At 38.7% G+C, this 23796-nt stretch overlaps 1 protein-coding gene across 3 annotated transcripts in view; it reads right to left on the reverse strand.

Annotated features, from left to right (window-relative positions):
- Nucleotides 1-12876: 12876 nt before the first annotated feature.
- Nucleotides 12877-23796, reverse strand: part of C1GALT1 (core 1 synthase, glycoprotein-N-acetylgalactosamine 3-beta-galactosyltransferase 1) — a 47808-nt gene continuing 36888 nt past the window's right edge. For 2 of the 3 annotated variants that reach the window (XR_003510860.1, XM_027540087.1), the window contains one exon: nt 13701-17236. Coding sequence is in view for 2 of the 3 variants with exons in the window: in XM_027540087.1 (XP_027395888.1) it covers nt 17018-17236 (219 nt within the window). In the remaining variant the exon portion in view is untranslated. Of the gene's footprint in view, nt 17237-23796 lie in introns of all 3 variants that reach the window. The other variant, XM_027540088.1, reaches the window with a different exon arrangement.

Genomic DNA, 23796 nt, shown 5'->3' on the forward strand with positions numbered 1-23796 from the left:
CATAGATAAACTTCCTTCCTCAATCAGGACATAGTTGATTTACGTTTAAACAAAACTTTCACACCTGTCCATCAAAAGCTAACACTATTGTTTCAGGAATTCTTTTCTTTGGAAATTACCACTGTCTCTAAAGGGTCTCAGGATTTCTCAGGCTTTAGCTATTAAGGTTTCTAGCCACCCAGGTAGGCCAGCTCTGTGTGTGTCTCTTCTTCCTGGTGGGGCCAACTGCAGGTCCAGGCCTGTTGAGAGTTAGGGTTTAAAGACCATATACACATATAACTGACAATTTTAATCGGACATAGAATCAGATCTCATGTTACCTCTTTGTATGCCCTTTAATTTCTCTAAACTTCCTGATGGCTCAATCTCCATGCAATGCTGGCCTGAAATTAGTACTCAGTGAACTTGTGGGGGAGGAGAATTTTGCCCTTTCCCCTCCTCAGTTCTTCTGGCTGGCAATGAAAATGACATTAGGCAGATTAACAGGAGAAAATTAAATTTATTACTTGTGTAAAGGGAAACCATAAGAGCATGAAGAATTCAAAGACAGCAAGGCAAGATAAAGTGTATATATACATATACATACCATTCTGAATTCTGGAAGGGGAGGCTGGGGTTTGGGACTTTGAGGGGAAGTTCCAGGTGGCTCAGTGGTAAAGAACCTGCCCGCCATGTATTGACACAAGAACCGTGGGTTTGATCCCTGGACTGGGAAAATCCCCTGGAAAAGGAAATGGCAACCCACTCCAGTATTCTTGACTGGGAACTCCTACGGATGGACGAGCCTGGCAGGTGTAGTCCTTGGGGTCACAAAGAGTCAGACACGACTGAGCACACAGTTATCTACCAAATACCCTGGATTACACATTCCTAAGTGCTTCCCTCCATGCGTGTTAATAAGGCAATTTCAGAGGAAGATGAGAAGAATTAATGCTTTGTAAACAAATGTTTGCTGAGTCATCTAAAGACAATGTGACACAGAGAAGACTTTGATCAAAAGGGCCTTGCTAGCTAAGAGTCGGGCACGACTGAGTGACTTCACTTTCACTTTTCCCTTTCATGCACTGGAGAAGGGAATGGCAACCCACTCCAGTGTTCTTGTCTGGAGAATCCCAGGGATGGGGAAGCCTGGTGGGCTGCCGTCTATGGGGTCGCACAGAGTCGGACACGACTGAAGCGACTTAGCAGCAGCAGCAGCAGCAGCAGGTTCTTCCCTGTGTCACTGAGTGCATACTTTCCAATAGTCATCTATGGTGAGAGCTACTTCCTGGAATAAGCCTTCTCTTCTAAATTCTTTAAACAGTAAAGGGGAAGTTCAACGGTTCTTCCTGAATCTTTTCAGCCTTGTTTCTTTTCAGCTCAAAATAATCCACGTGCCAGAGTGGCACATCTTGGTGTGGTCTCCCCTGAACCCCATCAAACTCATTCATTCAACAAATGACTTAATCTCATAGTTTTAGGCAAGTAGGCCCTCACTCACCGTAAATATAATTTAAAACTCAAGTAGTGGATAAAGCCAACTTCAACCATTGCCACTGTATTAATCTTTTGAAAAAGGAAACTAGTAATATTGTTGCAGTGAAAAGGAAAAAAAGAAGAATGAGTGTTTTTTTTTTCCCTTTCCTGAGAACAAAGAAGATAAAGAGGACAGTGAACAGGCCTGAACATTCCCAGCTTTTTACTTTAATTGCTCCTAACTCTGCATGTCCGTAACTAAGTTTGCTTTTCCGCCCCCTTAACATTGCAGGAGCTACACTTCACATCTATTTTCCTTTGACTCTATGCTAAATGCATCCTGTATCTGGTGTTTAGCATTACAACACCCTTTCCTTTGTAGTTCTATATCAGAAAGAAGGCCACAGGACCACCAAACTGCCAGACTCAATTACTGGGTTACTGACATCAGCCCATGACTGTCTTTAAAACAATGCAAGACCTTTGTTCCTCATCACTGACTCCTGACTGCGAGCCCTTATCTTATATAAGCCCCTAGACTTCTCACGGGGTGGTGGTGGGGGGGACACAGTTCTTGAGGCATGAGCCTACTGTGTTTCCCTCTCCATCAGCTGAGGATTAAAGCCATCTTTCTATTTCCTCCAAACTCTGTCTCCATATATTTTATTTGGTGGTCAGAGAAAACCAAGATTTTGGCCAGCAACAATATTAAAAACAAGGGCCTGGGTGGTTGGGGCAGTTGGGGTGTCAGGGAGCTTCTCAGGAACAGGAAAGGCAGGTGCCTGTAGATAGCTTTGCCTGTGCCATTGCAGTCCTGCTTCACTGTGCTTCTCCTGGCACCCCATGGGAAAGAGCCCTTCATCAGGGAGAAGGCTGTCCTGACCAACGTGGAGCAGATAACCATTCAGAGATCAAATTGCCAACATCTGCTGGATCACCAAAAAAGCAAGAGAGTTCCAGAAAAACATCTATTTCTGCTTTACTGACTATACCAAAGCCTTTGACTGTGTGGATCACAGTAAACTGTGGAAAATTCTGAAAGAGATGGGAATACCAGGCCCCCTGACCTGCCTCTTGAGAAACCTATATGCAGGTCAGGAAGCAACAGTTAGAACTGGACATGGAACAACAGACTGGTTCCAAATAGGAAAAGGACTACGTCAAGGCTGTATATTGTCACCCTGCTTATTTAACTTATATGCAGAGTACATCATGAGAAATGCTGGGCTGGAAGAAGCACAAGCTGAAATCAAGATTGCTGGGAGAAATATCAATAACCTCAGATATGCAGATGACACCACCCTTATGGCAGAAAGTGAAGAGGAACTCAAAAGCCTCTTGATGAAAGTTAAAGAGGTGAGGGAAAAAGCTGGCTTAAAGCTCAACATTCAGAAAACAAAGATCATGGAATCTGGTCCCATCACTTCATGGGAAATAGATGGGGAAACAGTGGAAACAGTGTCAGACTTTATTTTTTGGGCTCCAAAATTACTGCAGATGGCAATTGCAGCCATGAAATTAAAAGACTCTTACTCCTTGGAAGGAAAGTTATGACCAAGCTAGATAGCGTATTCAAAAGCAGAGACATTACTTTGCCAACAAAGGTCCGTCTAGTCAAGGCTATGGTTTTTCCTGTGGTCATGTATGGATGTGAGAGTTGGACTGTGAAGAAGGCTGAGCGCCGAAGAATTGATGCTTTTGAACTGTGGTGTTGGAGAAGACTCTTGAAAGTCCTTTAGACTGCAAGGAGATCCAACCAGTTCATTCTAAAGGAGATCAGCCCTAGGTGTTCTTTGGAAGGAATGATGCTAAAGCTGAAACTCCAGTACTTTGGCCACCTCATGTGAAGAGTTGACTCATTGGAAAAGATTCTGATGCTGGGAGGGATTGGGGGCAGGAGGAGAAGGGGACGACAGAGGATGAGACGGCTGGATAGCATCACTGACTCGATGGACGTGGGTTTGAGTGAACTCCGGGAGATGGTGATGGACAGGGAGGCCTGGCGTGCTGCGATTCATGGGGTCACAAAACGTTGGACACGACTGAGCGACTGAACTGAACTGAGGGATGTAAGTACAACATGATAAAGATACCGGCAATGGCACCCGACTCCAGTACTTGTGCCTGGAAATCCCATGGGTGGAAGAGCCTGGTAGGCTGCAGTCCATGGGGTCGCTAAGAGTCGGACACGACTGAGCGACTTCACTTTCACTTTTCCCTTTCATGCATTGGAGAAGGAAATGGCAACCCACTCCAGTGTTCTTGCCTGGAGAATCCCAGGGATGGGGGAGCCTGGTGGGCTGCCGTCTATGGGGTCGCACAGAGTCGGACACGACCGAAGTGACTTAGCCATAGCCATAGCTATATGTTAAAACTGAAAGTTAAAGTCCTAAGAGTTTTCACACAAGAAAAACTTTTGTTTTTCTATTTCTTTAATGTTGAGTCTATGTGAGATGATGGATGTTCACTAAATTTATTTTACTCATTTCATGATGTATATAAGTCAAATTATTATACTGTATACCTTCAACTTATACAGATCAGATCAGATCAGTTGCTCAGTCGTGCCCGACTCTTTGCGACCCCATGAATCACAGCACGCCAGTCCTCCTTGTCCAACACCAACTCCTGGAGTGCACTGAGAGTGACATCCATCGAGTCAGAGATGCCATCCATCCATCTCATCCTCTGTCATCCCCTTCTCCTCCTGCCCCCACTTATACAGGGCTATATTTAAATTACATTTCAATAAAATTGGAAGACAAGTAAACAGCAAATAAATAATAAGCCCTGTGACTAAAACTGAGTAAAAAAAAAAATTAAAAGTGCCAGAGGCCTGGACTGCACTGACTCAGGACTATGCCATAGGAATTTCAAAAGCTCATGAGGTGATTCTGGTGTGCACCAGGATTGAGAGCTCACTGGACTCATCTCTTAGTTTCTGTGAATACCAGTCAGCAGTCTATGATGGTATTAGGATGCTAACAGCATTTGCCACATAGGATATGTGTTTGGAGTGCAGGTACATAAAGCTCCAGCTCAAGTCAGCACATAATGATGCATAATACGCTTTGGATCTCAGGCTACCCTCCCCTTCTGACAGACTGGTTTTAGAGGCAGATGCTAATTTTCTCCAAAGAAACAAGGGCTTTACAAAATAGTGAGGAGTGAACTTGTTGATTTTGGCTACTGTACTAGCTCTCTGTTGCTGCAGTAACAAATTACCACACATTTATCATCTTAAAATAGCACCGATCTGTAATCTCACAGTTCTGTAGGTCAGAAGTCCAGACAGGCTCCATGCTCGGGGTCTCCTATCCGGCAGCTTGGGTAAAAAATACACTTCAGGCTCACTGAGGATGATAGCACAACTCAGGCCCTTGCAGCTGAGGACTGAGACCCCGTTTTCTTGCTGGATGTCAGCTTGGGTTTGCTCTGCTGCTAGAGGACGTGCACATTTATTTTCACCTGGTCCCCCTTAGCTTCAAAGCAACAACAGGGTAGTTTATCCATGCTTCAGATCTGATGTCCTTTTCTACTCTGGTTGGAGAAAGCTCTCCATTCCTAAAGGCTCTTGTGATTACACTGAGTTCATCTGGATAATGCCAGATAATCTCCTTGTTTTAAGAAAGTAAACTATGATTTGGGCTTCCCAGGCGGCTCAGTGATAAAGAATCTGCCTGCCAATGCAGGCGATGTGGGTTGGATCCCTGGGTTGGGAAGATCCCCTAGAGGAGGGTGTGGCAACCGACTGCAGTACTCTTGCCTGGAGAATCCCATGGACAGAGGAGCCTGGCGGGGTACAGGCCATGGGGTCACAGAGTCAGATACGACTGAGTGACAGCACAGTACGGCAAACTATACTTTAGCACAACAGAATCACGGAAGTGCTATTTCCTCAGAGTCACAGGTTCTGGGGGTTAGGCTGGGACATTTTTGGAGAGGGGAGGCTATTTTACAAATTCTATCTACTGTAACTGCCCATCTGCTTCACAGTTGAGCACTCCTTTACCCCAGAGGCCCTCATTCATTCTTCAATCGTGTTTTCAGCAGATATTCAGCAATCCCCAGGTAAGTGCTAGTACCTCTCATGTCTTTTACTACAGCTCCAACAGGTATAATTTAGCTTGTGTATTAGGTAAAAACCAGGGCAGGAATGATGTCAGCTTCACATGTGTGCCCTTTCATGGACACAGAGGAACAGCAGGCTGACCTCACCTCGAGGTGTCAGAGGTATCACGCAGCCAAGCCTGGAAATTCCAATCAGACACAACGTGATGAACAAAACCAAACAGTTCGCCCTAAGGGCAAAGTGAATGACACTGATGGGTGAGCAACACCAGGTTTCAGAGGTAGTTATGAATGGAGACAATTTCAGAACTGAGTGACCCCGGGCAATCTCCGTGACCATCCTAGCCCACACTGCACAGGCAGCTCCCAACTTTCCTGCCTACTCAATTCACTTTTCTCAGAAGCCCAGATTGGTTCAGAACAGTATTCTTTTGAGCAAAGCATACCTGGGAGTTGTTCAGAGCAATCTGAGGAGTTCCCGGGCAAGTATTGTTTTAGCTTCACTCTCAGTCTTTAAACTGAGAATGTTTTAAAGCACTGAAAAATCAAAGCACAAATGGTGAGAGAGTGGGAAGGTCTGGATACTCTTGAAGAGCCAAAAGAAAACAAAATGATAAAGGACTGAAGACAGAAGCCACAGGTGAGCTTTCATGGCCAGATTTTTACTGAGATTCTGTAGTGAGGTGGGGTCCAATCTCCCCTGCACGTCTGAGGCACCTGTTATTCCCCAGCTGCTAGGAGTGTGGGCCGCTGATGGTTCTCAATCAAGTTCCAAGAATTACCCTCAACTGAAGAGAGCTACCTTGTCCAAAATCATGCCATTTCCTTGGGCAGTCCTTATCCAGTGACCAGCTAAATAGAGGTTTCCTGGCTCTCTGAAAGTGCAGCGTTCCTATGAAAGCTTTCATAAGCTGAAATGGCATAAAGCAAACAAGCAATTACCTTAGGACACATCGTGCTAACAGATGCACAAAATAAACTGAGATGGAGCACAGATGCTCACAGACACAGTTCAAAACGAGGGTGGTGTGATGCTGAAATGCTGAGGGTAGTCCCTGGGGAAGGGCTTGATGGTGCCACGGTACCCCCCTCAGGAGGGTGTGCTCCATCTCTGTAACGGCTCCATCGCAGCAAAATCAATGCTGTGGAATGGTATTCTCACTTTTCTTACCTTCTCCATAAAAACGAAAATCTTCTTTGGATTTCTTGTGTTAGCAAGTGAAAGTCGTTCAGTCGTGTCTGACTCTTTGCGGCCCCATGGGCTATACACACAGTCCATGGAATTCTCCAGGCCAGATTACTGGAGTGGGGAGCCTTTCCCTTCTCCAGGGGATCTTCCCAACCCAGGGATCAAACCCAGGTCTCCCACGCTGCAGGCAGATTCTTTACCAACTGAGCCACAAGGGGAGCCCAAGAATACTGGAGTGGGTAGCCTATCCCTTCTCCAGCAGATCTTACCGACCCAGGAATCAAACCAGGGTCTCCTGCATTGCAGTTGGATTCTTTACCAACTGAGCTATCAGGGAAACAGGTACTAATATAGGTGTTTTGTAAAAGCAAAGTGGAGGAGAGCAACTTTTAAAGCGGGGGATACCTGTATTGGTGTCTAAGGGCCAGGCAGCCTTGCCCCAAGTATACAGAATAAGAAAGACTGAAGGGCCCACCCTCCTCCAGGGGATCTTTCTGGAGAGTTTCCCTGTTCCCTCTCCCTAGGTGTGACTCTCAAGGCCACTTACCATCTACCTTTTTGCATGCTCCGCTCACGTCAGCAGCAGATCCTCACAAGTCCCATTAATCCTGACAATAGATTGTTCATCAGAGGTCACCAAAGTGTGTGCGTGTGTGTACAGGCACGCAAGTGTGTGTTGTGCTTAATTCAAGACAGAATGGGCAAATGATCTGGCAGTTTAACATATGACTGGGAAATAAATTTGTTGTATTTTAAAATTGCATTATGAGCTTTGATTTTGCTTTTTTAAAGCCTCAATTTCACCTACCAAAAACGGTACTGAAAGCTAAGAATGAAAAGGTGAAAAATCCAGAGGTGCAGAAGTTGTGAATATATTTTGACTCTGTATGTTCAAGTCACATGCCTGATGTGATTTCAGCTTGACAGCACAGTTGATTGGAATTATTCACCAACACTCCCATTCACCACCCTGGTCTTGATCTTAGAGTGGGGAGATGAATTGAGAGCAAAAAATAAAATTACTAGTTGGAACTGTATGAGCATTAAACGATGTCCAGGAGACAATCTTACATGAAGAACTGCAAGAATAAAAAGAGTATTGGGGGAAAATTGAATTACGTATTTAGTTGAAAATTAGAAAGACATTGAAGATAGAGAAAGCACGAATTATATCTATTTTTTTATCTCCCACAGAGGCTTGCAGAGAGTAAGTCATCCATAAGTATTTGCTCAACTAAAGGATCTAAGATTGTGACTTCATTACACCTTATAACACACCCATCTGCTGTGGTTATAATGCAAGAGGTTTGGGCTAGGTAACATTCCTCTAGCCCTAAAGCAAGCTATCCTATTATGCCAGTTTTTCTTATAGCTTAGTGTGCCTTGAATCTAGAAGCTGGATTGTTTCTTGTTGTCACTTTCTCATGTGGAAGAGAATACTGATTGACGGGCTTAGAATTAGGGTATTAGGAGACCTGAAGTCTCTATTACCACACGCCAGCTGCCTGGGTGTGATTCTGACTTATATTAATCTAACAAAATAAATCAAATGTTTGCTGACCTTCTGTACACAGAATAGCTTGGGCTGAACCTTGGGAAGAATTACCTATGGAGAGATGAAAGAAGAGGTAACCATGACAGCTCCTGATTTTAATGTGATATGCCATGGGGTGAGGTTAATTTTTAATTCTTAGGTGTGAGAAGTACAGTCACTTTTAGAGGAAATCACTAACATCTTTCTATCCTATCACATAAGGTGGAGTCTGGAGAAAACAGTGTCAAAGTAGACCAATCTACTTTAATTTCATTAAAAAAAAAACAAACTCACTGATGATAATAACTGTGCTTTTGGGTAAAATCACTGCCTTATATTTTCACACCTTCTATTTCCCTTGCTTCACCTATTTGGATTTCAGTAATGGCAAGAAGTCTGGGTAATTCTACATCAAAAGTTCTACATGCAAACAGTTAAAAAAGAAAACTCTTGAAAAGATACTTTGATAAGTGAGTTTCAAATAATCTATGTGGTGATCTAGAGTTATTAGAGAGCAAATTTATTTACATTATTATGAGATAATCAGCCCTAAATGAGGTCACTTGTGATCTTAAAATTTGTGAGCACCAAGTAATTTTTCATTTCATCCCACTTTTAAGTCAGTAAAGGAAACTGGGTCTTGGTGTTTTTTGAAACTGCAGACTCAGATTAAATTTCACCACTCAGTTCTGCTTCACTTGTTGAGTCACTTGACTTCTGAACAGCTTTCCATCTGGTAAATCTGAGGATTTAGTAGCCTAAGCGTGTAAGGACAATAAAACATGAAAAGAAAGTCTAACTTAGTAAAATTATGAGACTCTCAGATGGAAAATAACACCAAATGTCATTATTACTTACAGATTGCAGAAATAGCAGGGCACATGTCTAATTTAGGATCACTAAGGAAACACAGGTGATTCACTCATTATTTCCCAATTCTTTTGTTCTGCTTCCACTTCTAAAATTTTGACACTTTAAAGAAGATGAAGATTTCAAGGTGGCTAATTTTTAAAGAGGAAAATGATATAAATGAAGTTATCAAGCAACCTCTGTTAAGTTTCAAGGTTGATGACTATTATAGTGAAGTGAGCATATAGCTGAAATTGGATCCTAAGACCAGTTTAAAACCCTTACTGCGGTGAGACAGAACAGGTACAGGACTGAGCCTGGCGTGCCTTCACCTGGCTTTGGCTGTTGCTGCTCCACATGGGATTTACCTAAGAATGAACAATACAGACTTCACGAAATACGCTGAAGTCAGATTACTGGCTATTTCCACATGGGGATCACAAATCCAGACACACTCTGGGTAAAGATGGGATTTCCTCTGAAGACTTGGGCTTCCCTTGTGGCTTAGCTGGTAAAGAATCTGCTTGCAATGTGGGAGACCTCGGTTTGATCCCTGGGTTGGGAAGATCCCTGGAGAAGGGAAAAGCTACCCACTCCAGTATTCTGGCCTGGAGAATTCCATGGAGTCACAAACAGTTGAACATGACTGAGCGACTTTCACTTTCGCAGATTACTGGGTATTTCCACATGGGGACCACAAATCCAGACCACACTCTTCTGAGTAAAGACGGGATTTTCTCTGAAGACAGTGAATGTTTTCCCAACCAGTTTCCCAGGGGAGGAGTCAGTTCTCCAGCAGGAAGTAAAGTGTGAGAGCTGTAACCTGGGGTGAAGGAAGAGCTTCTTTATTTTACCCAGGGTAGATGTCAATTTGGTGGACACTCTATAAAAACGTAGCAGTATCTGGAATGCTTCTAGTGGGGGTAGTTCAGCTACTGCTGGGGCTTTGGAAATAAGGCAAGGGAAAGACAGTCTGGTGAGCGGCAAGAGGATCCCAATCCTTCTAGGCAGCTCTCATAAATTATTCTCTGCACCCTTTCTCCTGTTATTCTGGAACATCCAGGAACATCCGGCCTCTGCTCTGCTGCATAAGGGAGAGGACAAGTTCCTTCCTCAGGACCAAACATGGTGGTAGGTGGAAGTCACAGCACAAGATGATAGCACACAGAGAAGCTGGCAACAGCCAACAAGAGGAGAAGTTTTCGCCTCACTGTTTCAAATAAAATAGAAAAATACTTGTGGTTCTGTTCCGGAGGGATACCTCTGCCACGATGAAAGTGAAAGTCACTCAGTTGTGTCTGACTCTTTGCGACCCCATGGACTATACAGTCGTCTCCAGGCCAGAATACTGGAGTGGGTAGCTCTTCCCTTCTCCAGGGGATCTCCCCAACCCAGGTCTCCCACACTGCAGGTGGATTCTTTACCACTTGAGCCACAGGTTAGCCCACGGGTGCCACCAGGGTGCCACGAAGAGCACCACTCAAAGCCTCGCGCGCCACTTTTGCCAGACAAGATGATACCAATTTGGGGTTAAAAACAGGAAAGCACATTCTCACTGGTTTTCAAATACTGAAAAAAAGAAAATGCACCTATATTTTTGGAGAGGTAGGTTCTAGAAGGAAACATTTCCATACAAAAGAGAAAATTCTAGGATTCTGATGACATGTATTCTGAGTCCTTTCTACTAGTTCTAGGAAATTATTTCTTCCTTCTCCTTTATGTTGATTCTAGGGAAGTTTCTTCAGCTGGTAGGAGGGAACTGAAATTCACCAAAAAACACATGATTAAAAAACAAAAATCTTTAAAACACATCTGCTGATAGGAAATGGGGGCAAAAAAAAAAAGGCTGAAAGAAACAAAAGTACTGCTACCAATGGGAGGAAAAGAAAAAAGCAAAGACATGGGATGAGAGAAGCAAAGAACAGGGGAAGGTTCAAAGAACCAGAAATTCAAAGGCAAGAAGTGAGCAAGATTCAACCAGGTGAGTAGGTTGCAAACATTAATTTTTATGAACAACAAATCATTTCTATGCCTAATTATTCTAAGCATATACCTTCATCTCATCAAATAAAATTACTACATAAATCTTACCAGTATGAAAAAGTAACAAATAATACTTTAAAGAAAAAAATTCAACTATTAAAATAATCATACCTTTCTAGTCTTATCTCTCAAACACATGTCCACTGAACAGTACAGTTATAAGGATGATATCCTTGCATAAAACTGAAGAAAGAAACTGAATCATTAGTTCTCTTTCAAACTCCTGCCTAGATTTTACCATTGCTCTACAATCTGACAGCAACAATGAAATTCAACTCTAAATGTTACAAGGAGTATGATTCCAGTGCTACAGGAACAGGAGGAAAGACAAGGAGGTGAGCCTTCACATATGCCCAAAGCATGATTAAGCAGAGGTGGGAAACAATATTATTACTATTTTTTTACATAGGAGGAACAAAGAATTTCATAGATATAAATATCTTTGAAGTATATAAAATGTCTGTCATTCAGGTCAGCTCAAAGATTACCTCTTCAGAGGTGTTCCCTGACCCCACACCCAGAAAATTCTTCTACCATATCACAGTTTCATTTTCCTAACACCACTCTGAACCATGGTGTTCCTTCATCTACTACCTTGTTTATTGCCTCGCTGTAGAATTAAGGCCCTATGGGAACAGAAACCTTATATATGTGGTTCACCTCTGTATTTCTACTACATTCTGGGCACAATTATTAAATAATTAGCTGAATAAATAAATTTCTCAAGTGTACATGACAGATAAAAGCATACCAAGAAATAGGAAAGCAATCTTTTCTTTTCATATGTTCTTTCTATAACATATATGTATACCTGTAAACATACATACACAGATACACACTTACCTGGACAAAAGCATAGGTGTTTCTGTTTTTTTAATATAGATTATTCAAAATCAGAGGTGGAATGTTTTGTTGCTTTAAAGAAAAATAACATGTTGCAGTAAAAATTATTTAAGCCTATTTAAATTGAATAACTTTGATGGGAAAACTGCTTAATATTTTTGGTAAAATAACCCCAAAACTACCCGTTAAAGACAATGTTTCTCCCACAACTTTTACATCAGTTAAAAATAATCAGATAAAGCAGCTTTAAAATGGTAATTTATTTTATGCAGTTTTTTAAATCCATTGTTTAAAAATGTTCAAAAGGCACTTTAAAAAACATTTAAAAATACATTTTTTCTGACTTATTGGTGATCACTTAAAATAAGCAAGTCACCAGACATTTTAAAATCATTCATGATACTATTATGTTACATAATTTTTAAATTCCAAAACACAAACATTCTCTGGGCAATATAACACACTGCTTAGCAGTAAGATTAGTTCCCCTCTAATAATATACTTTATATGGATCGCTGCAGGGCCCTGTAAAGTTATTTAAACTTTGCTGATATAAACTAAAAACTAGAGAGGTAAAGGAGTTGAAACAGAGACCTATTCAACTGTGAAACTAGTTTTAGAGTTGGTTTCTCTAAATAGAATTTATAAAATTTCTCATTCTAATCTGAACTAAAATTTCTATTTCAACTCCAATATATAAACATAAGCCATCTTTTTAATTAATAGAGGTTATATTTAGTCCAACATAAACCACAGGTTGTCCCCCAGATTTCTTAAGTACGCTTCTGTGAAGCCTACTATAAATAAGCAGTGAAATGAGGCAAATGAGGGTTTTTTTTTTTTTTTGAGAAAAAGGGAAGTTGGGGAGTGGAAGAATCCAAATAATTTAAAATAATTTTACTTCATTTAATTGAATATCTAAAATTAGTTTAAAATTGTAGACTTTTAAGTAGGTCAAGTATCCTGAGAGCCAGCAGGCATTGTTCTTAGACAAATTTTTACTTCCAATCTCATAGGGAAACAATATCAATAGGTATAAAATTATGTAAGTGATATATACAAACTCTAATCACTAAGAATAGCTGAATTAATCTTGTGAGGGCAGCATTAGGAGTAGTTAGAAAGTGGAAGTTAGTTATCAAGGAAATAAAGATGGGCAATAAATACAAAGAAGTAGAAATTTTCAATATTCTAAAGAAGGAAAATATTCTAAAGAAATGAAAATTTAAATGAATAAAAGGGTGGATTTCATCTAATCTATCAAATGAGGGATTTTTCAAGCCTCAATCTGGTAATAATACAGTATAACAGGCTCAAGGAAGTGAAAAATTAATACTTAAAACAATTATGAAAATAACCAATTAGCAAATTTAATGCTTAATTACCATACTTTTAAAAATATTAAAAACTGGTCAGTCATTTATTTCCAAATCTTCTTACATGTAACAGAAACTCCTCCGAAGTTCAAGGTATTTGAAAACAACTGAACTCTGGGAAAAAATCTGCTTTGTATCATCTACAAACTTCCCACTTGAAATACAAGTATACTGTTACTGAAGAACAATAGACAGTGAAGCCTGTTTTAAGACCATACTAAAGTCATTTACCCAGACGACAAAAACCTTCATTTAAAAGAGAGTAAGTCATTATCCTCATCAAATCTGGATTTATGTGCTCTATTAAATACTTGGAGAGTTTTTTGCTTTACTACGTCCTATAGGACAGTCGACTGATCCTTGAAAGTGATGAATTTTGATAGAATTAGCAGAAAAACATTCCGCATTTTATATAATAGTACTTTACTATCTCTATTGAAAATTTTTTTTTACCACTAATTGTGGACATTTTTGATGACATTCATTTAGGTATGCTTTTAATGAATTAATGTGTACTTAACTAGTAATTACTGAACATTTTCTGCCCTAATATGAAACTACTAAACTTCATATTTTACTGTGGGCCCTGATATTAGTCACCCTGAAGCAGCTAAAGGATTTTGTCAAACGAATGATTCACTGACCTTTTATATTATCTTTAGTCTCTTACTAAATATATTTATATTATCCTTAGTCTTTTACTAATATAGTGTGATTCTATATTAGATCCATAGTACAGAACTACATTATACTATGCTGTATCTAAATTTTGAAAGATAACCACACTTAAGGGGAAGTAATCCTCAGTGTGTTATAAGGATGATTTGCATATGATCTACCAGGTTTAGTGGGGAATTGGAGGGCTTATTTAAACATAATTATTTGCTTCCACCACTAGAGTTTCAGAATTCAGCAGGTCTGGGGTGAGGTCCAGGACGCATTACTGACAAGTTCCCAGGTGATGCTGCCACTGCGGGTTGGGACCACTTTGAGAACCGGTGCCCAAGGGAATCTGGGAGAATGCATACTTCTGGGTCCCAAGAAAGAATCAAAATTTCTGGAATTGGGGTCTTGAAACCTCCATTTTAACAAGTTCCCAGGCAAAAGTATATGAACCACAATTTAAAGAATCATTATGACAATTTGGCTGGTTAATTTGACAACTACTGGCCAATGTATCAGATGTCACATGTCATTAAGTAAAAATGGAAGTAATGTTACATGATTAACCTCAAGGCTGACAGGGTGCAAAGAACACACAGGCTCTGAATATAAACCTTAGCTCTGTTACTTACTAACTTTCTGACAGTGGAAAAATGACTGTAGTTCTCTGAGCCTCAGTTTTCTCATCTATAATATGGGAGTAACCCCCAATTTGTGAGGATTAACACAGAGTATCTAAGCACATTACCTGGTGTATAGTAGGCATCAAATAAAAACTAGCTATTACTTATTATAAGAAATGTATGAAATATTTCCTTTGATATCTGATTTCATTAAAGCAGATTTCTCACTCATGTAAAATAAATACACTCCAAGGTAAAGAATAATAAAAAAAACTTTACACTTAGCACTCCATACACTGGGACAAACAGTGTTCTTAAAACCCATACACATAGTCACTCATTTAATCCTCATAAAAGTCCAGTGAGGTAGGTAGTATTCCTGTCCTGTCCCTAGTCTACAGATGAGGAAATTGAGGCACAGAGTTAAGATTAAGTTAATTGCTCAAGGCTACAAAACCAGTGACGGAACAAGAATTTAAACCCAGGTGGTCCGACTCCAGACCTCAGGATTCATCATAATGCTGATTTCACATGAGTCAATTTTAAGGTTTTTGGATGTTTATGGTAAACAATTTATAATTCTAGTACAGAAAAGTAGCGTATATGGACTGCAAGTAAATTCATATTCATACCAAGGTAAAGAGTTGCTCAAAGAATAGAATGCCTTGAAAGTCTGGCAGCTGATATCACCAAGAAAATAACAAAAAACAATTTAATAGGTAAAAACTAGGGTAAGTTTTCACTATGTTGACAGAGTAATGCCATCATTAGCCACTAGGATGAACATCCTCTCAAATACACAACACAAAGAGGTCTTGGTTTTGACATATTTTGGCACAATAAATATAAACCATGTAGCTAAGCAGCAGAATCAATGGCATGACAGCCACATAAAATTAGCATTATGATAAAACATAAGAGAAATGTAAATTATTTGTAACATTTAAGATAATCATATAGAAGGTGTATTCTGTTATGATACACTCAGATGATACTTGCTAAAAACAACTAAAATTTAACATCTTCTTTCCTTCCAGAAATTCTTTAAATAGAGGGTTAGATGAAATAGAGGGTTAAAATTAGAATGAAACATTTATGTGTTTTTGATGACAGTCTTGAACGGGTATTCTGCTCTATTCCAACTGTCCACTGACAAAAACAATCATCCTCAAAGAAGTCAGCATCAAAATTTGGTGTTATTCATAAATTAAGCATTTGGTCTTTTAATATTTGACACATTTCAGTTTGTTTAAGCATTCTGCATTTTTTAATGTTTTTAATTAACTCTGTTCAAAATCCTACAAATTACTTAGCCAGTGTAACTAACAGCCACCTCAGAACCGAAAAATGAATCTCAAATCTCTGCTTTAAACAAGTTATGCAAGGCACAAACAAGTTCTCATCTCTCAACAGAATGAGAAAGAAAGGAACTATAATTATGTAGTTGGACAAAGTTTTAAATAATCAATTAAAAATGTTACTTAGTGATTCCTGAGAATAGCACTATTATAAGAAATGCATCTCCAAATAGCATTAAATTTACTATTCATTAGTTACCCATAATTAACAACGGGTAAAACTAGGAATAAAATATTTTAAAATGCATGTTTATAGAATGCTATTAATGCTTTCAGTAAATAAATATTAATAGTTGAGAATGGCATTTGAGAATGGTTAAGCACGTTTAGAAAAGAGGCAACGGGACTCCGCAGAAGATTAACTATTAATTAGAATGAAGTATATAATACAGTCAAGGCCCATGATAATTTCAAAATGTGGTTTTATTAATGCACTTAAGGACAAGTGCCATTCTTATTCTACCTTCTTCTGGAAGAAATACTACCAATTATAAATAGTCACAGCAAATTTTCATTAGACAAAAACTGTACGTGTGTGTGTCAGGGGTGGTTGGTTCATTTATATCATACTGCGAATATAAACTCATGTTCTGAGTCTACAGACAACACTGAGCAACAATATTTCCTTCTAAATTTTCTTTAAGGCAGATCTGTTTAGCATCGTGTGTGAGTTACTAACATGGTGCAGTGTAGTTTTAGCAAATTTAACTTTTAATTTCCCAGTGAAAGTAATACATGTGGTCAGGAATAGGCAACAAATCTCTCTTCTAGTCCCTCTGCCTGGCCACCATTTTAAAAACACAAGTTTTTCTTATACATATATATATTACTGTATCAAAACACATTTTAACAGACTTCACAGCACACTTAAAGCTTCAGTTTACAGTCATTCATACGAAAGGTTTCTAACATGGAACGTTCACTTGGAAAGAATTCCTCACTGGGGTTCCAGTGTTCTCGATCAGAAATGGAGAGGTTCTTCTTCAGTGCAATGCTAGGCATTTTACCTCTGTTCATTTATGTTTTTCTTTCAAGGGCTCCTGATTTACGTTTGTGTCTTCATTTTTGTATATCTGACTTACTTCCTTTAGCATCTTCTCAGGTAAGGCAGGTTGATATCTGTATAAATAACCATACGGACGAAGATGATAAACGAGGTATTCTAACTCATACATAGTTGTAGGATCAACATAGTGAAAAGAAACTGCAAGATCGGAACAGCAACCAGGACCCTAAAAAAGTAGCAGAAACAGGCATTATTAATAAATGGCATATTATTACATACAATATTAACATGCGGATAAAAAAGGAAACACTAGTTTTAACAGAATCAAAGCATTAAAGCTGGCAAACTAAAGCAGAGCCACATGCTTTATTAGACCCGTGCAAGAAATCAAGCGTTTTCAGAGTTCCCAACAATGTAAAATCAAACATGAAATTGCTGAAGTATATCTAACTGAAATAAAATTCTCTCATACCCTATAGATTAGCATCCCTCCAAAAAAACCAAACCTAGAAAACCGTGAGTCTTCAAATGAAAGAGTCAGCTATACAAAGGACAAAGTTCTATTTCTCCAAGTTTTGCCTTCTCTTCATAATTTTCTCATTATAAATTTTTGCTTGGCTCAGCCTCAGAAAGATACCTTTAGAACATTCAGTGACTACAAAGCCTTGCCCATAATGTATCTGCAAGCTAAAACTTCATTGATACATTAACCCAAACAATCTGGTATTTAAGAGAAGAAGTGCTAAGAAGAAGTGCTAGGTTTGAGCCCATATTTTGCCTACTAGTGTATAATCTGGGGCAAGTTACTTAATCTCTATAAGCTTCAATTTCCCGAGGTGCAAAAAAAGATGTTACTTAAAGGAGACAATGTGTATAAAATGGCTGGTACCATGCTTTACCTGTAGTAAATACTCAATAAATGTTAGCTTACACTGTCAGAATAATCACATTCAGGTGGCCTTCAGTTAAACTTTTGTTCAGTTATATAATTCTCATAGATTTCTGAGCTGGCATGAGAGCAGTTAAATCAAAGAAGACAGAAACAAAATAACAACAAAAATACAAAAGCAGGAAAGAATAAAAAAAGAATAAAACAGAATTTAAAAAACTGGTCCCAGAATTAAGCAGTCAGTCACAAGGTCATTCTGGGGTCAAAACTGGCATCTGGAGACTGTTTCACTCAGATAACTCCAAAAAAACTTAAGACCATCTACCATCTTTGCAATGACTCAAGGAGAAAAACAGTCAGGCAAGTTCCCAGAGAAGATTCATAGTGATCCATTAAATCAAACATTTAATAATTCATGTTTGGAAGTATGCAGCTTACAATGCAGTAAAAATATTAAGAAATTATCCACTGTATTTTCTCTGGCCTTTTCTCTAAACTCCTTTGAAACAAACACTGAATAGATGGGTTTCTTGGACCAACATGTAGACACTGAAAAATTATCTGGTGTCTACTTTTTGCATTTTTAGGGAATTTAAAAGTAGAAATAAATATGAAAAGTAAACAGATAAGTCAACTTGTGATTATCAAACCAGCTCTATTCAGTAGATATATGTGACCAAAAAATGCAGCAGTCATACTTAAAAAGTAGAAAGAAATAGGTGAAATAAATTTATGTTTTAACTGAATAAATCTATATTATTTTAATATTTAGATAGGTGATCAATATTTTCTAAATTATTGATGAAATCATTCTTTTTATTTGTGCTAAGTCCTTGAAATCAAGTATGACTTCTATTACTGGGCACATCTAAATTTCAGTAGTCATACTCCAAATGCTCAATAGTCATATGTGGTTAGTGGCTACTATAGTGGCCAATGCATAGTAAACTAAAGACGAGAACAAAAGCGGTTAATATTAAATTCCTGGATCCTCTGTGGAAGCAATTTTATATAACTCTGAAATATTATAATAATATCTTGCTTAGATTTACTGTAGTAATAATGTTATACTCCATTGTGCTGTTTTTTTTTTTACTGGATGGCCAGAATAACTGCTTAATGATAACGGTTTTTTATTTATTATTTATTTAGTTAATATTTATAAGCAATAAAAGGCAATATAATAAAAGATATAATCCTTAGAAACAAAGTACCTAGTTCTTTGCATATGATCATCAGATCAGATCAGATCAGTCGCTCAGTCATGTCCGACTCTTTGCGACCCCATGAATCACAGCATGCCAAGCCTCCCTGTGCATCACCAACTCCTGGAGTTCACTCAGACTCACGTCCATCGAGTCAATGATGCCATCCAGCCATCTCATCCTCTGTCGTCCCCTTCTGCTCTTGCCCCCAATCCCTCCCAGCATCAGAGCATGGATACCCCCAAAACTCAACAGAGTTGAGTGAAAAATCACCAGAAATAAAAAAAATCCAGGAACAGAGCCAGATTTTAAAGATGTTCCAGTGTTCTTGCCTGGAGAATCCCAGGGATGGGGGAGCCTGGTGGGCTTCCATCTATGGGGTTGCACAGAGTCGGACACGACTGAAGTGACTTAGCAGCAGCAGCAGCAGGGGAAAAAAAAGCTTTCATACATATATACATATACACACTAGTTTAAAAGTGTTAAGCAAAGAAACCAATTACAAGAGTAACAAAAATTCTAAAAACCTAAGGAGATATTTAAGAAGTAAAGATTTACTTGAATAAAACTATGAAAATTTACTAAGGGACCTAAAAGGAAATTTAAAAAATAATGGGCAAAGATATCCACTGTTCCTAAAGTAATTAGTTTATGCACAAGTATAAAATTTGAGAGTTGCTAAAACAATTTAAAAGAAAAAGAGAGGGAGCAATAAAGGAGAAAAGACACAGTCTTAGATGAATAATTTGAAGACTTTGTAAAGCTACAAGGTTCAAAACAATATGGTACTGAGCCAAAACCAAATAGAACGATGGAACAGAACTGAAACCTCAGATATCGACCCCACTGTAAGTAATGCTATAGTGAATGATAATAATGGAGGTATTTTTAAATCAGCAGTGAACAAAAGACTATTAATAAATGGCACTGGAATAATTAGTTAACAATTTGGAAAAATCAGGAGTTCGCTACATCAACCATATACACTACTAATTTTCAAATGGATTAGAGGTAATATAAATAAAACTGAAGAATTAATATGCTAAAACCACATTTGATCATTTCTGACCTATAAAAAAGGCAATTTCACACATGCTGCTGCTGCTGCTAAGTCGCTTCAGTCATGTCCGACTCTGTGCGACCCCATAGACGGCAGCCCACCAGGCTCCCCCGTCCCTGGGATTCTCCAGGCAAGAACACGGGAGTGGGTTGCCATTTCCTTCTCCAAAGCATGAAAAGTGAAAAGTGAAAGTGAAGTCGCTCAGTCGTGTCTGACTCCTAGCGACCCCATGGACTGCAGCCCACCAGGCTCCTCTGTCCATGGGACTCTCCAGGCAAGAGAACTGGAGTGGGGTGCCATTGCCTTCTCCAATTTCACACATAGAGGAATGTTTTTTTAATATTTGAAAATCCACTATATTTTAAATCTGCTGTATTAAGACTGACTTCAAAATTTTCTTGTGAAAAAAAAAAAAATCTACTGCTAGGAAACAGACTGGAGTCCTAGGGAAAAGATTTCATTCCTAGGAACAGATTCACTTCTAAGTGAGAAGGTAGTGTGAAAGGGAACAGCATGAAAAGTTCTGAACAACTAATGTAAGAACATAACTTTTTGATTAACTACAGTATTTCACACCCTAACCTGCTAGATAAATTTTTTTTTCTTTTTAGGAGCTTCTTTTAAAAAAAAACAAAAACAAACTAGAGTATAACTGCTTTATAATGTTGAATTATAGACAAATCTTTCCCACACTGTATTTTTAGTGACTACTAAGGAAAGAAAGCAAGTATGTATGAGATTCAGGACAGCTTTGCAAACAGCAACTCCCTTAGAGAGAAGACAATTTATTAAATGATGAATAATAACAGAAGTGTGGTTTCACTTTGGGTTTATATAGAACCTCCTGAGAGAGAAGAGGCAAAATTAGGCTGGGTCAATTTTGGAACTTACAAGTCTGTTTTACAGTTTTTAAAATAACTTATAAATTTTTAGAGAATAAACATAAAATTTCCCACCCATTTAAAAAGCTAGTACAATTTAAATAAGATATGTGCCTGGATGGGAGAAGGGTTTGGGTGAGAATGGATATATGTACACGTCTGGGTGAGTTCCTTTGCTGTTCACCTGAAATGATCACAACACTGTTATCAGCTATATCCCAATGCAAAACAAAAAGTTCAAAAGAAAAAAAAAGCCATGATACAACTAAAAATAAATAAAATACGTGCTCTGTAAATATTTGTTAATATAAACTATATTATTAGGTATACCTTATTTGCAGGTGGGAACTGTTGGCAGTACTTTTAGAGGCAAAGTGGATATCTTACTGGTTAAAAATAATAACAATTATTATGCTCCTTTGCTATTACTGTTATGTGTATCCAACATCAAAAACTCTTAGTGAAATCTTACATGCATTTAGGTGTTTTCATTATTATGCATTTGTAATGTTCTTGAGTTTAAGTATATTTTTGTACGGTAGGGGTGCAGAATTGAGACAGGAAGAGCTCAAGTAATCCTGGATAGCTTAAGAAAACTTTGCACTGAAAAAGCATCCCAAGTAGTACCTCACTAAAACCAAACCAAAACAGACTATCAAAAGTCAGACTTGGGAATACATGTGTTTTACAGTTTAGGAAATTCTTGCATCTATAATAGCAGTAAGATGCTAGCATATGGATTCAAAGAACCTCATTACATAAAACTGAACTTTAAAATGTTTGTTTATTCAAGTGGAATTTATCCCAACAAAAGTATATTTACTCTAACACACTCTATACTCCTTTGGGGAGCACATATAAGACTAATCAGACAGCAGTGGCCATGATAGAAATAATAAGAGCTTTTAAAATCAGAGAGGGATTGCAAATACTGCTAAGGCTACTCATCAGGATAGTCAAGTTACGTGACTCTCTTGAGTCTGTTTTGTCACTTGTTAAATGTAGGTTTACCGTTAAGGATTAGCTATTACTTCTGTGTAAATACCAGGAACACACTGGTGGTTGAGAGCTGAAAAAGTAGTAATTTGCTTTAAAATTTCTTTTTAAAGCTGAAAACTTAAAAGCTCAGGTCAGATGTTTCAAGTCAAGGTTTGAAACTTCAGTGCTACTGACATTTTGGGCTGGATAATTCTCTGTTGTGAGGGGCTGTCCTGTGCACTGTGGAATATTCAGCATCTAGTAAGTTTACAATCTTGTGGATTTCTACGCTTTAGATGCCAATAGAGTCGGACACGACTGAGCGACTTCACTTTCACTTTTCACTTTCATGCATTGGAGAAGGAAATGGCAACCCACTCCAGTGTTCTTGCCTGGAGAATCCCAGGGACGGGGGAGCCCGGTGGGCTGTCGTCTATGGGGTCGCACAGAGTCAGACACGACTGAAGTGACTTAGCAGCAGTAGCAACCACTAAGTAAACAATCAAAAAGGTCTCTAGATTTTCCCAAATGTCCTCTGGGAGGCAAAAAAGAGCCCCTGGTTGAGAGCCACTGTTTTAGATGGTGATTTGAAAACAAAGGCTTATAAAGAAGAGAACAGTACCATAAAGTGTATTATTGGACCTCCGGGCCAGAGAAAAGGTAAACAGCACCAGTAACTTGCCTCAAGACATTAATCAATAACAGAATTGAGTCTAAAAGCTAGACTCTGTGATTCCTGGTCTCCAGTTAATCATTGATGTAATGCTCATATAGTGAAAAAATGACAATAGCTTACTAAATATATACAGGCAGGAGGATGGGTAAGTTACAGTATATTCATGTATTAGATTATTATACAGCAGTCTAAAATTAATGAAGCAGATACACATATTAATGTTGATAAATTTTAATGTTGCATGAAAAAAGCATACGTTCAAGTATGCCTATGGTACAATTCTACTTATCTAAAAACCTGCAAAACAAAATACTATGTATTATTTACAAATACAGAAACATGTAGGAAAAACATAAAAACATGCATGGTAATGATGAATACTAAACTCATTACAGTGGTTAATTCTCAGGAAGGAGCTAAGAGAAATGGATTGAGGAGAGGACACTGGTCTCACCTATCTCTATACCTTTTTGTTTAAAAAAAAAAATTTAAAGCAAATGGGACCAAAGACTAATATTTGGTAAAGCTGCTTGTGTTGTGTGTGCGTACACAGTTGTTGGTGGGTACAAAACAGTATATCTGCAAATATTTAGCTGTGCATTTGAAATATTTAATAATTTTAGATAAAATTCTCAGGAACGTAAGCTAAGGTATCAAGTGAGGTCCAGGACTTCAGGTACTCCCTGTATGACAGACACTGTCCTGTATCGTGACGACCACTGGATTAGACAGGTAGATCAGGTCCGTCTTACAAATGAGGAAACTCAGGCTCAGGGGTTAGGCAAATTCTGGCCATCCAAGGTCATTCAACTATTAAGTGGGAGAGCAGGATTTGAACCTAGGTCTTTGTGAACCTCAAAATCTTTTCAGGCATTGTTCCTGAAGATGAGAAGGCTCTTTACCCAGATCTTCCCATAGCCTGCTTTCTAACCTCACTCAGGTTTCTGTTCAAAAGTTACCCTTTTAGCAAAGCCTTCTTCATTTGCCCAAACTGAAGTATCCCTTCCAACTCTGGGCCACTCTCCATCCTCTTACCTGGCTCCACTGTTCTCCAGGGCACTTGCACTTCCTAAAATCGTTTTATAACTGGACTTGTC

This window comes from Bos indicus x Bos taurus, chromosome 4 (genome assembly GCF_003369695.1).
Source record: "Bos indicus x Bos taurus breed Angus x Brahman F1 hybrid chromosome 4, Bos_hybrid_MaternalHap_v2.0, whole genome shotgun sequence".
Classification (NCBI taxonomy): domain Eukaryota; kingdom Metazoa; phylum Chordata; class Mammalia; order Artiodactyla; family Bovidae; genus Bos; species Bos indicus x Bos taurus.